This window comes from Zootoca vivipara, chromosome 16 (assembly GCF_965207765.1).
Source record: "Zootoca vivipara chromosome 16, rZooViv2.hap1.1, whole genome shotgun sequence".
Lineage (NCBI taxonomy): Eukaryota > Metazoa > Chordata > Lepidosauria > Squamata > Lacertidae > Zootoca > Zootoca vivipara.
Genome location: NC_142599.1, coordinates 33,859,999 through 33,873,096, shown reverse-complemented (window position 1 = coordinate 33,873,096; position 13,098 = coordinate 33,859,999). Strand labels below are relative to the sequence as shown.

The 13,098-nt window shown below is 48.6% G+C and overlaps 1 protein-coding gene across 1 annotated transcript; it reads right to left on the bottom strand.

Moving 5' to 3' along the window:
- Positions 1 to 3,495: 3,495 nt before the first annotated feature.
- On the bottom strand, positions 3,496 to 12,661 carry PMVK (phosphomevalonate kinase). The gene is made up of 5 exons (XM_035099112.3): positions 12,523 to 12,661; positions 11,141 to 11,204; positions 9,246 to 9,398; positions 9,025 to 9,154; positions 3,496 to 5,611 (listed from the first exon to the last, which is right to left on the bottom strand). The coding sequence occupies exons 1-5, from the start codon at positions 12,606 to 12,608 to the stop codon at positions 5,475 to 5,477; spliced, it is 570 nt and encodes a 189-aa protein (XP_034955003.1). The 5' UTR covers positions 12,609 to 12,661; the 3' UTR covers positions 3,496 to 5,474.
- Between the last annotated feature and the right edge of the window lie 437 nt (positions 12,662 to 13,098).

Sequence of the window (13,098 nt, the reverse complement as noted above, 5' to 3'; positions counted from 1 at the left end):
GCTCGTACCCAAGACCCTGAGATTAAGAGTCTTGTGCTCTACCAACTGAGCTATCCCCAGCATAATAAAAGATGGTGATGATGGTTGGGAATGGGCAGAGTGAACCTACTGAGAATAATAGACCTACGGTATGTTAGTGGCACTCAGCAAAGTCAATGGTTCTACTCTATATAAAACCTAGCTGGCTACAACCCTGTAGGATACTGAACCTGCGCTAGCGGGCAGAGAATATTGGGTACACAGTCCACAGGGCCAGGATGCGAGAGATAATCTCGATCAATTGACACAGAACACAAAAAGTCTCTGCTAGTATAGGTGAAGACAAGAAAAGAGTTACCGGGGTGTGCAGACTCGGGAAATTAGTTTGTACTCAAGATCCTTGGCCTCTGGCATCCCAGGATTTCTTGTAGCCCCAAACCTGAGCAGGTGTGTGTGTGTGTGTGTGTGTGTGTGTGTGTGTGTGTGTGTGTGTAAACAGGGGCAATCCTAATTCCGCAACAGGCTTTAAGAAAGCCCCACCCACACATTCCCATGCAACTGTAGTTACATAAGACCCCTCCTTCCCCAAATAATCTCGAGCTGCCCTATTTGGCAAAAAGAGGAAAGTAGCTGGGGCGAGGCCAGGATTACAAGAGAACATCTGGAGAACGTCATCCAGGATGCCCAGTGGCGGTGGGCAGCTGGAAACCCAGCCCTCTGCACCCTCAGAGGTAGCCGTGCGGCAGACTTTAATCTCCATCCTTGGAGGCAGGATGCCTCTGAATCCCAGTCACACTCAGGTCCTGCTTGCGAACTTTACCTAGATTCAGGACTGAGGAAAGAGAGGACTGAGAAAAGGATAGGCGAAAGTTTGGTCCAGGAAGAGGCCGTGATGAGATTCATGAACTACACACCTAGAAATTTGGGGTCCCCCCCACCAAACCAGGTTTTGCAGCCACTTTGTGGCATTCCTTTGGGTTTGTAGGCAGAGATTCTGAATACCAGTTGCTGGGAACCGGAGGAGAGGAGAGCTGTTCTTGTGCTCGGATCCTGTTTGCAGCCTTCCCATTTGGACCCCTGAGCGGCCACTGTAAGAACAGGATGCTAGGCTAGATGGGCCCCTGATCCAGCAGCTCTTCTTATGCTAACAGGCAGGATAATTCAAAACAGAGCCTCCATCTCCTAAGGCAGTCTACCCCTGAACGCTAGATGCTGGAGAGAAACAATCGAGGATGCTTTAAGTGCCCTGCCTGGGGGCCTTCCATCAGCAAAACAGGATGCTGGACCAGTGGTGTAGCTTTGGTTGCCAGTGCCTGGGGCTGCACTGAGGGGTGGGGGGGAAACGGACAGAGTATGCATGCACATTCAACTGCCTAATGGTGTCCATCCGCATCGCCCAGGAGATTGCAGCCACAGAGATAAGAAGAGCCGTTCCATTGTCTGGAAAGGTCACTTCTTGGTTTGCACCGAGTATATTGAGTGTTGAAATTTTGTGCCCCTATTTTGCACCCGGGGCAACCGCCCCAGTGCACCCCCCATGCTATGCCACTGTACGGACATAGATGGGCCCTATGTTCTTAAGAGGGTAGAAATGAAATAGAAACTCACGGTTGGGTTAAAGACCCTAACCCAGGCACCCCCAAACTTTGGCCCTCCAGATGTTTTGGACTACAGCTCCCATCTTCCCAAAAGCCAAAACATCTGGAGGGCCGCAGTTTGGGAATACCTGCTAACCCCAGGAAGAAGAGTCTTCTTCAGATGTGGAAGAATCTCTGCCCCGGCCCCCAGGAAAAGTCCCAACCCACATTCCTGAGGGATCATACATCTCTCTTACACTTCTAAAATCCAAACATCAGGTCCCCGGCTGCCGGAGAGGGTATTAAGAATCATATCCTTATACTTAGAAGAGGAGGATAATCTCCCAGGCTGCAGAAAAGCATTAAGCGGAGGGCAGAGAGATAGATTCTCAGCTGGTACAACTCTGAGCCCATGCCTGCCCATGTCAGTGCAACCCCATAGCAAGGTGTAGGGAACCTCAGGCCCAGTTGTGGCCCTCCAGTGGCTTCATTATTATTATTTTTTGAATTTATATACCGCCCTATACCCGGAGGTCTCAGGGCAGAAAAACCACAATATATAATCAAAATGAAGACAACCCAACATCCCTGTGGCTACTTTATGAACAAGGAGGGGAGATCTGATCAGAATTCCTTGCATCGCATCTGCACTGGCTCTGCTATTATGAGCTTTATCTATGGAAGGAATTGTTGGTTTAGGTTTACATCCCCGCTTCTTGGGGCAGTTTTAGAGTCTGCTCAAACATACATTGACCCTTAATTTTTATTTTTATTTTAAATGGTAAACGGAACGCAACTTGTTAACACATCCACGACTTGAAGTGCTTATCCGTATGATGAATTCATACATTTGATGTCCAAACCTCACTTCTAGCTCTGCTTTCCTTTGGACCACATCAGCGAGGATGAGAGGGAGCGGTTCTTGCCATCTGGGCAGCCCAGGACCTCCAGACACACTGCCCAGGCTTGCGCCCTGGAGAGGTCACTTCAGTGCTGCGAACGCAGCAAAAACACCACAGGAGGCAGCAGTTACCGGTCTCTGCAGCCACAGCAGGCAGTGTGACTCTCCAGCGGTTTGCCTTCACCCCTGGAAGCATACTCCATTATTTCTCGAGACATGGATGCCAACAAAAAGTAGGCAATTGACAGCCCTCCGATGGCACAGCATTTGACTGCAGACCATGAGGTCCCCAATTCATACCCAGGCTCCCCCTTTCTTCAATGGAAATAAATGCAGTGCTGTTTATCTGAAACGCCTAGTTTCCAAAGCATGCGGTCTTTGATGACAGCCAGTGGTGGCGCTGTGGGGAGGGGGTTGGACTAGGAACCAGGAGAGACCAGGGTTCAGACCCCTACTTGGCCACTAAGCAAGCAAGTCACTGCTTTTCAGTCTAACCTACCTCGCAGGGTTGTGGAGGGGGGAGAACCATGAGCAACGCGGAGGAAAAAGGTGGCATACAAATGCAATAGATACTGTTTCCCCAAAAAATAAGACACTGTCTTATATTTATTTTCCTCAAGAAGACACACTATGGCTTATTTTCAAGGGATGTCTTATTTTTTATTATGTGTCCAGCCTCGCCTCTTCTTTGGCACCCTCCAGAACTGCGCCTATCACTATGTCTTATTTTCGGGGTATGGCTTATATTGCGCAAATGCTTAGAAATCCTGCTGCAGCTTATTTTATGGGTATGTCTTATTTTCGGGGAAACAGGGTAGGTAGGTAGGTAGGTAGGGGGAAAACAATCACCTCAAATCAGCCCCAGCCAGCCAGGCCAGTGGTCGGGGTGATGGGCAATGTAAAGGCCAGCAACCTCAAATAGAGGAAACCTTGATTTTGGCTGATCCCTGTGCAAGAACTATCCTGCATCTGAGCAAACAAGACTCCAGACCCACCCGACGGAAACTGGACTATTCTAGACAGACGAGAGCCGGAAACTGTAACCAATCCAAAGCTTTATTTTGAGTACAACAATCTTCTTCCTCTCCAGAGGGGAAGAGAGGAAATGGGCATTTGGTTGAGCAGTGAGTGGCATTAGCAAGAGATTATACAGCCGCACATCGAGTTTGCGGTGTGGGAAAGGAAGTCAGGTGTGCTGAAAGGAGCAGAGGGGGGACCTCGTCCTGTGTACCTGGGCTGTGTTTGCACATTACACTCAAACCATGGTTTAGTGCAACATTATTGAGCCGGACCACCTCTCCCACGACCCTCAAGTCTCCTGCGCAGCCAGGACAGTTTCAGAAGCTGTTGCAAGCTTGCATCTGAATGAGGCACCACGGCTCGACTATGGTCTGTTTCAAAAGATGCCAAATGCAAACCATGGTTTCATGAAGCTGCCTTGCTGAAATGAGCCCTTGCTATGGTGAAACTGGGATTGGACATGGCAAGTTTAAAGGAAAGGGGAAGCGAAATCTTCCAAAATCCTCCTTTTCTGGCTGTGCGAGAGGATAAGGAGAGGGGAAACGCACGACTCCTAGAGGGGACTAGGCTCAAACCGTGATTTGGTGTGATGTGCAAACACGGCCAGGGAATATGCTAGGTATTCTGTAGCCCGGGGGCAAATCGGGTTGCATCCATTGCAAACCTTCACCCTGTCCCTAGTTTTGCTCCCAGCAGCAGCCCACATGACTATCTCACCCCCAGCCCAAGCGCTCAACTCTCAATTCCTGCACAGATTGGTCGCCCCCCCCCCTCAGCAGCAAAAGCCTGTCCTGCAATTTCTCAGCTTAGAACCCATTTTGGTTGCGTTGCCAACTACTTTCCCCATCATGTCTCCTGCGTCATTCAGAACTTGCCGAATAACGTTCCCACCCGAGTAAAAAAGCCGTGTAGTTTATGTTCCGGGGATTAATCCAACAGGCTCAGCTCTCCCACTCCGGCTTGATCCCCACCTATTGAACTTCCGTCCCCCACCTCTTTCCCATCACACAGCAAGGAAAAGGCACAGGAGCCTTTGTCAGGGAAGAAGTTGGTGAGATGATTCCCAAATTAAGGATTTGGCTGGGGAGCTGGGCAAGCGAGGAGAACAAGAGGTGGTCAGCACTTTTAAGAATAAGGCACAGCGATTCCCCCCCCCACCTTAGGGAAAGTGTGTGTGGTCAGTCATCAGAAGCAGCTAAAAGTAACACTCAAAAGCGTTCCTGTCTCAGATAAAAATCAGCTTGAATCTGGGACGAGGAGCAGGACTAGAAAATGCCCCCTGAAAATAACATGCATATAATTCAACCCGTCGAGGGGAACCTATCCTGCCGGATTCAGGTGGACAGGATGATTGACAGGCGCAGAGCTAGGCAAGAGTTACGAAATAAGATTTGTACCAGGAACAGAGCCGCAGAAGTGTTAAGCTTGAGGTTATTCTGCCCCCTGGTGGCCAAAAGCCTGTAAAAGTCTAAAACTGCGACCCAAGATGGGCTTGGGAGGGAGGGAGGAAAACCCGAAACGGACCCGAAACTGCCCCCTCCCACAGCACAAACATACATTTCCTGCAAACATCAGCCCCCACCTGATGCTAGGTGGGGAAGGCGCCAGTGCCAGGTACGAGTGCAAAAGAACAGCTCGCGGAAATGACACACAAGCGAGCAGCTGGCCAGGATGGAGATGCACACCCTGCCTGGAATGGAGTCACGGGGAGGGAAGAACTGGCACTGGATTATGGCACTCGCTGGAATGGACTCTCCAAAATGAAAGGAAGAGAAGGGTGGGGTGGGGGGGGGAAAAAAACCCCACCCAGAAACGCCTTGCCTTGAGGCGCACCTGACCGCAGTCTGCGGCGGCATTCTCCAGATTCTCTTTCTTTGGTGATTCAGCCAAACCCCAGCCCTGGTCCTGAAGGAATGGAGGGTGGGGTGGAGGGAGACAGAGAGAGAGAGAGAGAGAAAGAGAAAGAAGTGGAGATAACGCAAGGGGCCTGGGTTTCGCTACAGCTTGCTGTGGATAAGCTGAAGCAGTTTCTCCAGCTGAGCATCCAGGGAAAGCTGGTCTCCGTCGTTGGTGATGACCCAGTCATAAGGCACGCCCTGATCCAGGCCACATTCGGATTCCGCGTCGTCGATCCCTGGGGTGGAGAGGAGAGGAAAGACAGGCAAAAGTTGGCCATTTGACTTGCTGGTGCTAAATGGTCTCGGTCCTGTATAGCAGGGGTGGCAAACTCTCAAGAGACTGCAATCTACTTTTAAAAACTGGAAAAATCTATCCCAGTTTTTTTTTGGGGGGGGGGGTTCAAAGTCGTTGACCTTTTTTTAGGGATGAAAGCCCCGTGTTTTTTTTAGGGGTTAAAAAAAGCTTTTGCTTTTGGGGGGGCAAACTTCCATGGGGGGGGGGGTTTAAAGGCAACTTACAAAAATATCGCTATGGATGAAACCAGCACCACAGAAAAAGCTTTGTCTTCCCTTCCAGAGATCAAACAACAATGGAGGGCGGGGCAGGAGTAAGTTTTAGTGGCACTAAGGAAAGGGAGCCAGAGATCGACCGGAATCGACCCGCCACGCGGGGATCTACCAGGAGATCGTGATCGACCTGTTGGACATCACTGCTGTATAGTGATGTTACATTCTCGAGAATAATCTTTTGGAGAATATTCTCTAGAATATTCTCGATTAATGAGAATATTAGAGAAATTTCATTTAAAATAGGAGAATGCACATGTTATAGGACAAGTAAACAAAAATACAATTGGCATGTTAAGGTTTGATACAAGTAAATTCAGTAATAGGCTATCTTGTGCTTCTAATAACTCTAACGCTCAATAACTGTTTTGGTGACTAAAACACAGCTTGATAAACAAAACTATATGCATACATATAAAAAAGAAGCCATTAACATTAAATATATTAAAGTTAAGGTACACAAGGGGTTTTTAAGCCATATAATTAGGAAATCACTCTATAAAATTTGGGACAAATAAAGAGAATAGGACCCCTGACCATTAGGTCCAGTCGTGACCGACTCTGGGGTTGCGGCGCTCATCTCGCATTATTGACTGAGGGAGCCGGCATACAGCTTCCAGGTCATGTGGCCAGCATGACTAAGCCGCTTCTGGCGAACCAGAGCAGCACACGGAAACGCCGTTTACCTTCCCACTGTAGCGGTACCTATTTATCTACTTGCACTTTGACGTGCTTTCGAACTGCTAGGTTGGCAGGAGCAGGGACCAAGCAACGGGAGCTCACCCCGCCGCGGGGATTTGAACCTCTGACCTTCTGATCGACAAGCCCTAGGCTCAGTGGTTTAACTCACAGCGCCACCCGCGTCCCTATAGTAAAGAGAATATTGGAACCAAAATCCCCTTGTGGACTTCCTTGATAAGAGGCCACAGCAGTAAAATGAAAAATGCAAAAAGTGATTGGGCAACTAGAGCAGTGTTTCTCAACCAGTGTGCCTCCAGATGTTTTGGGACTACAACTCCCATCATCCCTAGCTAGCAAGACCAGTGGTCAGGAATGATGGGAGTTGTAGTCCCAAAACATCTGGAGGCACACTGGTTGAGAAACACTGAACTAGAGGAAAATAACAATAATTCGACGAAATTAGAAGGAATGTGACAGTTTGGTTACAAATAAATGAGACAAACAGGATTTGAAAAAGAAACATCAAGACTAGAAAGAGAGTTAGTACAAGCCAAAAGTAAGCATATCTCCAAAATGTATAATCTTCTACTTGAGTGGGAGACTAAAGAAGAAGAAAAGTGCGATGGTATGTTGGGCCCAAGATCTTGGCCGTAATATCTATATGAACCAATGGGAGAGACTATGGAAAAAAAGATACCAGGTTCACAGCATGTTATAATTTAAGAGAAAATATTATGAAAATGGTATATCAGTGGCACCTGACCCCAGCCAGACTGGCCACAATGTATAAGAGCAGATCGGAAAATTGTTGGAGGTGTAATGAGGGGAGGGGATCATTCAGGGCCGGCTCTAGGTAGAGCCCCGGTGGCGCGGTGCGCCAGGGCGCCCGGCCAAGCCGCGCGGAAACCATGCTGCGCCCTGTGAGGGCGGGGGCGCCGGAGCGATCTCCGCCCCTCAGCGCCAGGGCGCCTGACCTGCTCGAGACTGCCCTGGGATCATTTATGCATATGTGGTGAGAATGTGGGATGTTATATATAACAAACTAAAAAAGATGTTTAAAATCCCATTCACATAACGACCAGAAGCCTTCTTATTAGGGATAATGTCAACTGAAATAAAAAAAGAAGATCTCTCTTTATGTATGCAAAATCCGCAGCCAGAATTTTAATCGCAACGTATTGGAAAAATGAAACTATACCTACAAAATCAGAATGGCAAGTTAAACTATTAGAATATCTGCGAATGGCAAAAATGACAGAGAGGGTAAGAGGGTATTCGATGCAAAAAGTAAATCAAGAATAGATTATATTCAAGGAATATCTGAAAAATTACTCCGACAGCAAAAACCTCCAGCAGATCTTGAATGAGTCTTGCAATGTACAGATAGTATATGTAAATTTAATGTTTTTCTTTAATTTTTCTTTAATTTTTAATTTTTATCAAAAAAAATTATGAAAATAATATAATAATATGACACTGTGTAAAATATAACAAGTGTAATTTAGCTTTTTTCCAGAACTTTCAGAAGTCTAGGTCTTTTTTAAAATTTCTTGTATTCTTTTTAAAAAAATTGTTATACGGGACGAGATATAAATTGTAATATAGTATATTGTTGTATAATTTTGTGAAATATGTTCAATAGAGATTTAAAAAATGAAAAAAAGAAGGCGGCGGCGTGGGGCTTCCCCCCTGCTGACCAACCTCCCCCCCCAAATATTAACCCCTCAGAGCAGTGTTTCTCAAGTCCCCCCCCCCCGGTCTTGTTGGACTACAACTCCCATCATCCTTAGCTAGCAGGACCAGTGGTCAGGGATAATGTGAGTTGTAGTCCAACAACCCAAAATGGGGACCCAAGTTTGAGAAGCACTGCTTCCCCTTCCTGTCCCATGAACTTACTAAGCTCACCTTCCCAACCCTGTTTCTTCATGCAAATCCAGGACTGGGATGAGGCACGACAAGCCTTCCAATGGGGGCTGGGTGATGACAGCCTTGCCTTTCCATGTATATAGGGGGAAAAGGTTGCCATTTTATGTTCAGTCTTTTTTTCTTGCAGAAAATATTACGATCTTAATTATTATTACAGTGGTACCTCGACTTACGAAGGCCTCGACTGCGAAGTCCGCTAACCTGGAAGTATTTTCGCAGAAGCGGCGCGTGCGGTCTGCACATGCACAAAGCGCAAAATGGACGCTTCGACTGCCAAAGGTTTCGACTTCCGAAGAGCGCCGCGGAACGGACCGCCTTCGGAAGGCGAGGTACCACTGTACTGCCAATAACTGTCAAATGATTAAATGCTGGTTTTTCGTTTCGCACTGAATTTCAAAAGCCGAATTGCACACCAAGCCCTGCACTGGCCAATGAGCAGAGAAACGAGAGGCAGTCGTGCCTGTGGCTCACTCACCCATTACGAAGACCCAGGCCCGTCTCTTTCGCGTTTCCTCCGTGGCCACGACACGCACCACTTTCACCAGATCCCCATACACGTCCTGGAACCACTCCACGTCCGAGATGCGCCTCGTGTCACTCACTATCTGTGTGGGAAGACTGGCGGGTTAACATCCGGGGAGGTGGGTTCTAATTCAATCCCCCTGCCAGCCGCAATTTGCCACCGCTCAGCCTTACCCAGATGGGCTGTGTAACGCCCTCAACCACAATGCGGCAGAAGAATCCCGGGTCGGCCTGGCGCCGCTCCTCTCCCCATCGGATCATGTCCTGCCGATACGTCTCCTTGTAAGAGCTGGAGTCCAAGAGGCGCTGGAAGTCCAAGCCGTGCTCCTACAGGCGAGGCCAGAGAGGCGAGCCAGTTATCAAAGCTCCAGGATGGAAATGATTGGCGAACAAGACCGATCCAAGGGTCTACTCCTAATTAACTTGTAGGACTCGTGAAATACTGTCAGGAGCTGGAGTCAGGCGTACGCCAGCAATGAACCAATAAACCACCTGATGTCAATGATATTAATTCTTTATACAAAGAGACCATATAACACCGGTTCTGAAAAACCTGCATTGGCTCCCAGTACATTTCCGAGCACAATTCAAAATGTTGGTGCTGACCTTTAAAGCCCTAAACGGCCTTATTCCTGTATACCTGAAGGAGCGTCTCCACCCCCATCGTTCTGCCCGGACACTGAGGTCCAGTGCCAAGGGCCTTCTGGTGGTTTTTTTACATGAGCAGAATGTGTGCTTTTATTTAAAATGCATCTCTGGGTTATTTGTGGGGCATAGGAATTCGTTCATTTTCCTCCCCCCAAAAATATAGTCTGGCCCCCCAAAGGTCTGAAGGACAGTGGACCAGCCCCCTGCTGAAAACGTTTGCTGACCCCTGCTCTTCAGTTTCTGCCACCTCCTCCTCCCAGCCTGCTCCCTCTTTTTTTTTCCTGGGGATTCCCTCGGGGGTTCCCCAGCTGCCGCCTCCCACTACTTCTCTGCATCCAGCCCATGACAAATGCATGGGGGCAACTGTTTTTAAGACAGGGTTAAGACAAATCCACTAAGAGGAGAAGAGACAGAGGAGAGTGAATCGATCCGAGGCTGTTGGCAAAGCTATCCGAGAACATCAAGAGAGCCTTGCTGGATCAGGCCAACCAGATGCCTCAATGAGAAGCCCACAGACAGGACCCAAGCTCAAGAGCAACTCTCCCCCCTCCTGTGATTCCCACCAACTGGTAGTAGTAGTAATAATTTATTTATTCTCTGCCCATCTGGCTGGGTTTCCCCAGCCACTCTGGGCGGCTTCCAACAGAAAAATAAAATACAATAATCTATTGAACATTAAAAGCTTCCCTAAACAAGGCTGCCTTCAGATGTCTTCTAAAAGTCTGGTAGATGGTGTTCTCTTTGACATCTGGTGGGAGGGCGTTCCACAGGGTGGGTGCCACTACCGAGAAGGCCCTCTGCCTGGTTCCCTGCAACTTGGCTTCTCGCAACAAGGGAACTGGACCTCAGTGTCTGGGCAGAATGATGGGGGTGGAGGTATATTGGACCGAGGCCGTTTAGGGCTTTAAAGGTCAGCACCAACACTTTGAATTGTGCTCGGAAATGTACTGGTAAACGGAAGCATTGCTGTCCCCACCTGTGGAGGCAGAGCATAGTCACCACGACCAAGAGCCATCGATAACCCTCTGCTCAGGAATTTTGCCCAGCCCATCACTGCCTCCTGTGGGAGGGAGTTCCACAGTCCCACTGTTTTTTATCTTTTACTTGTCTGCAATCTTCCAGCATTCAGCTTTGCTGAGCGTCCACAAGTTCTGGTGTTACCGGAGAGGGAGAAGCACAACTCTCCAAGACACGTGTGATTTTATAAACTCCGATCGTGTCGCCTCTCGTCAGCCCTTTTCTCTGAAATAAAAAGTCCCCCAATGCTGCAACCTTCTCCCACAGGGGTGTTGCGGAATCCCCCCCTCGATCTATTTTGATCACCTTTCTCTTTTCCAACTCTCAGCCTAACTCAGCGAGGATGCTATTATACACGTAACAGGAAAGATAAAAGGGTACAAATTGGGGGAGGCACAACCTACCTTGGCATACTGCTCTTTGAGGGGTTCTGACAGCCGCAGGATAGTACAAACATCAGGACCCAACCTGCCAGGGGAGAAAAAATTTAAATGAAGCAGATCCAGACAAGGCAGACAAGTGTCCGTCCTCAAGGACCCTTTGAAAGGGGAGAAGGGCTATACAGGTGAAACTCGGAAAATTAGAATATAGTCAAAAAGTGCATTTATTTCAGTAATGCAACTTATTGTTTTTTATTTTTATTTTAATTTTTGCAGGTGCTTTCTTTTGGAAATTCCACAGTAATAAAACAAATAGTTACAATAATACAAAAGTAAACATTGCTATTACATTTCATTAATTCCATTCCATTTATAATTGACCCGCCTAACGACAAATAATGACAATTACAACAAATAAAGGCTTGACATATCTTGCTTTGCATGTCATGCATCTATCTCATATATTGGTTTCACCTTTTAAGTTGCATTACTGAGATAAATGCACTTTTCGACGATATTCTAATTTTCTGAGTTTCACCTGTAGCTCAGTGGCAGAGAGTCTGTTTTGCATGCAAAAGGTCCCAGGTTCAAATCCCAGCATCTCCATGGGGACAGTCACCGACTGTGAGAACAGGATGCTGGACTAGCTGGGCCACTGGCCTGATCCCAGCAGCCAGACTCTTCTTATGAACTCTGTCTTGGCTTCGACAAGGCCTAGTCTCTTCCCACCAGGTGCGCTGCAAAGTTTGAGGACATCACCTCCTTCCAGGGAAGGGCTTGGCAGACTATGGATCTTGCCTGCTTTCCCGTCCTTCCGTCCCCTAAGCGGTTTTAGGATTGCACCCATTAATTCCCTCTGGGCAGGACTAACGTTGGATTAAACTCCTGCAACTCGTGGCCTTCCCTCTTCCCCACATCCCTGCAAGGTGGGCTTCTTCCAGCTGCCCATGCCAACTTTTCCACACTCCCTCGCAACCTTCTCCCACCCCCGTCGCGTGCTGCGTCACGTGTGAAGGGGGAGGAAGGAAACAAAAGGAGTAAACACGGAAGACCGCCTTGCCCCCGCCCCACCCCCAACCCAAGCCGTGGGGTGTCGCTTCTTTCCCCTCCTAACCACGGGGAGAGGGAAGGTCGGGGCCGAGTTCGCGTGCGCTCCCGCTTCAGACGTTCACTGCGGACACGGGAACGGGATTGAGAAAAGTCTTGCCACCATTCCAAAAGGGCTTGAAAATTGAAAAATGGGGGGGGGGAATGCAGGTTTGGGAAGGTCTTTCCCGCGCGCACGTGGAGCGGTGGGTGGTCTTTCGCCTGCATCCATCCCACCCACCCCGCCACCCGCCATCATGCACCGGGGGGGGGATGCTTCCTCCCGCCTGCTCTTGTGCAATCCCCGCGGCGCTTCTTACTGGCTCTGGATTTCCTCCGCCACGAAGTCCTTGCCCGACTTTCTCTTCCCGCTGAAGAGCAAGATCAGCTTCGGCGTCTGGGCCATTGCAGGAACTCCGCAGCAGCACGCAGCACTCAACAACGTCTCCCTCCCTTGCCGGCGTTAATGGTCTCGTCCGGAACTGAGCATTCCGTCCCGCCGCCCCTCCGTCCGCCTCGCACCAATGGCGACGTCTCAGGCGCCTGCTTCCTGGAAAGCGGGCGCTACCACTGAGGAAACAAAAAAGGGGGGCGGTGGAAATAGATGGACGGAGAGGCGGGACGAGGAAGACCGAATCACGCGGCGTGGGAGGAATAGAACGTTCTGAAAGTGGGAGGGGCTATATTTAAGCCACGCCCCGCATGGAACCTGTGTCCTGGTGTGTTCGGAGGCGGCAGGCCATATTTGCATATTTAATTTAATTTTTTTAAAAAAATAATTTCAGTTTAGGCACAAAGGACAGAAGGGGGTCATTTGGGAGGCTTATGCCGCAATACATATATTCCATTTTTTAAAAATATATAAAAGTTTTTTACGTTTATAAATATTCCCTGAG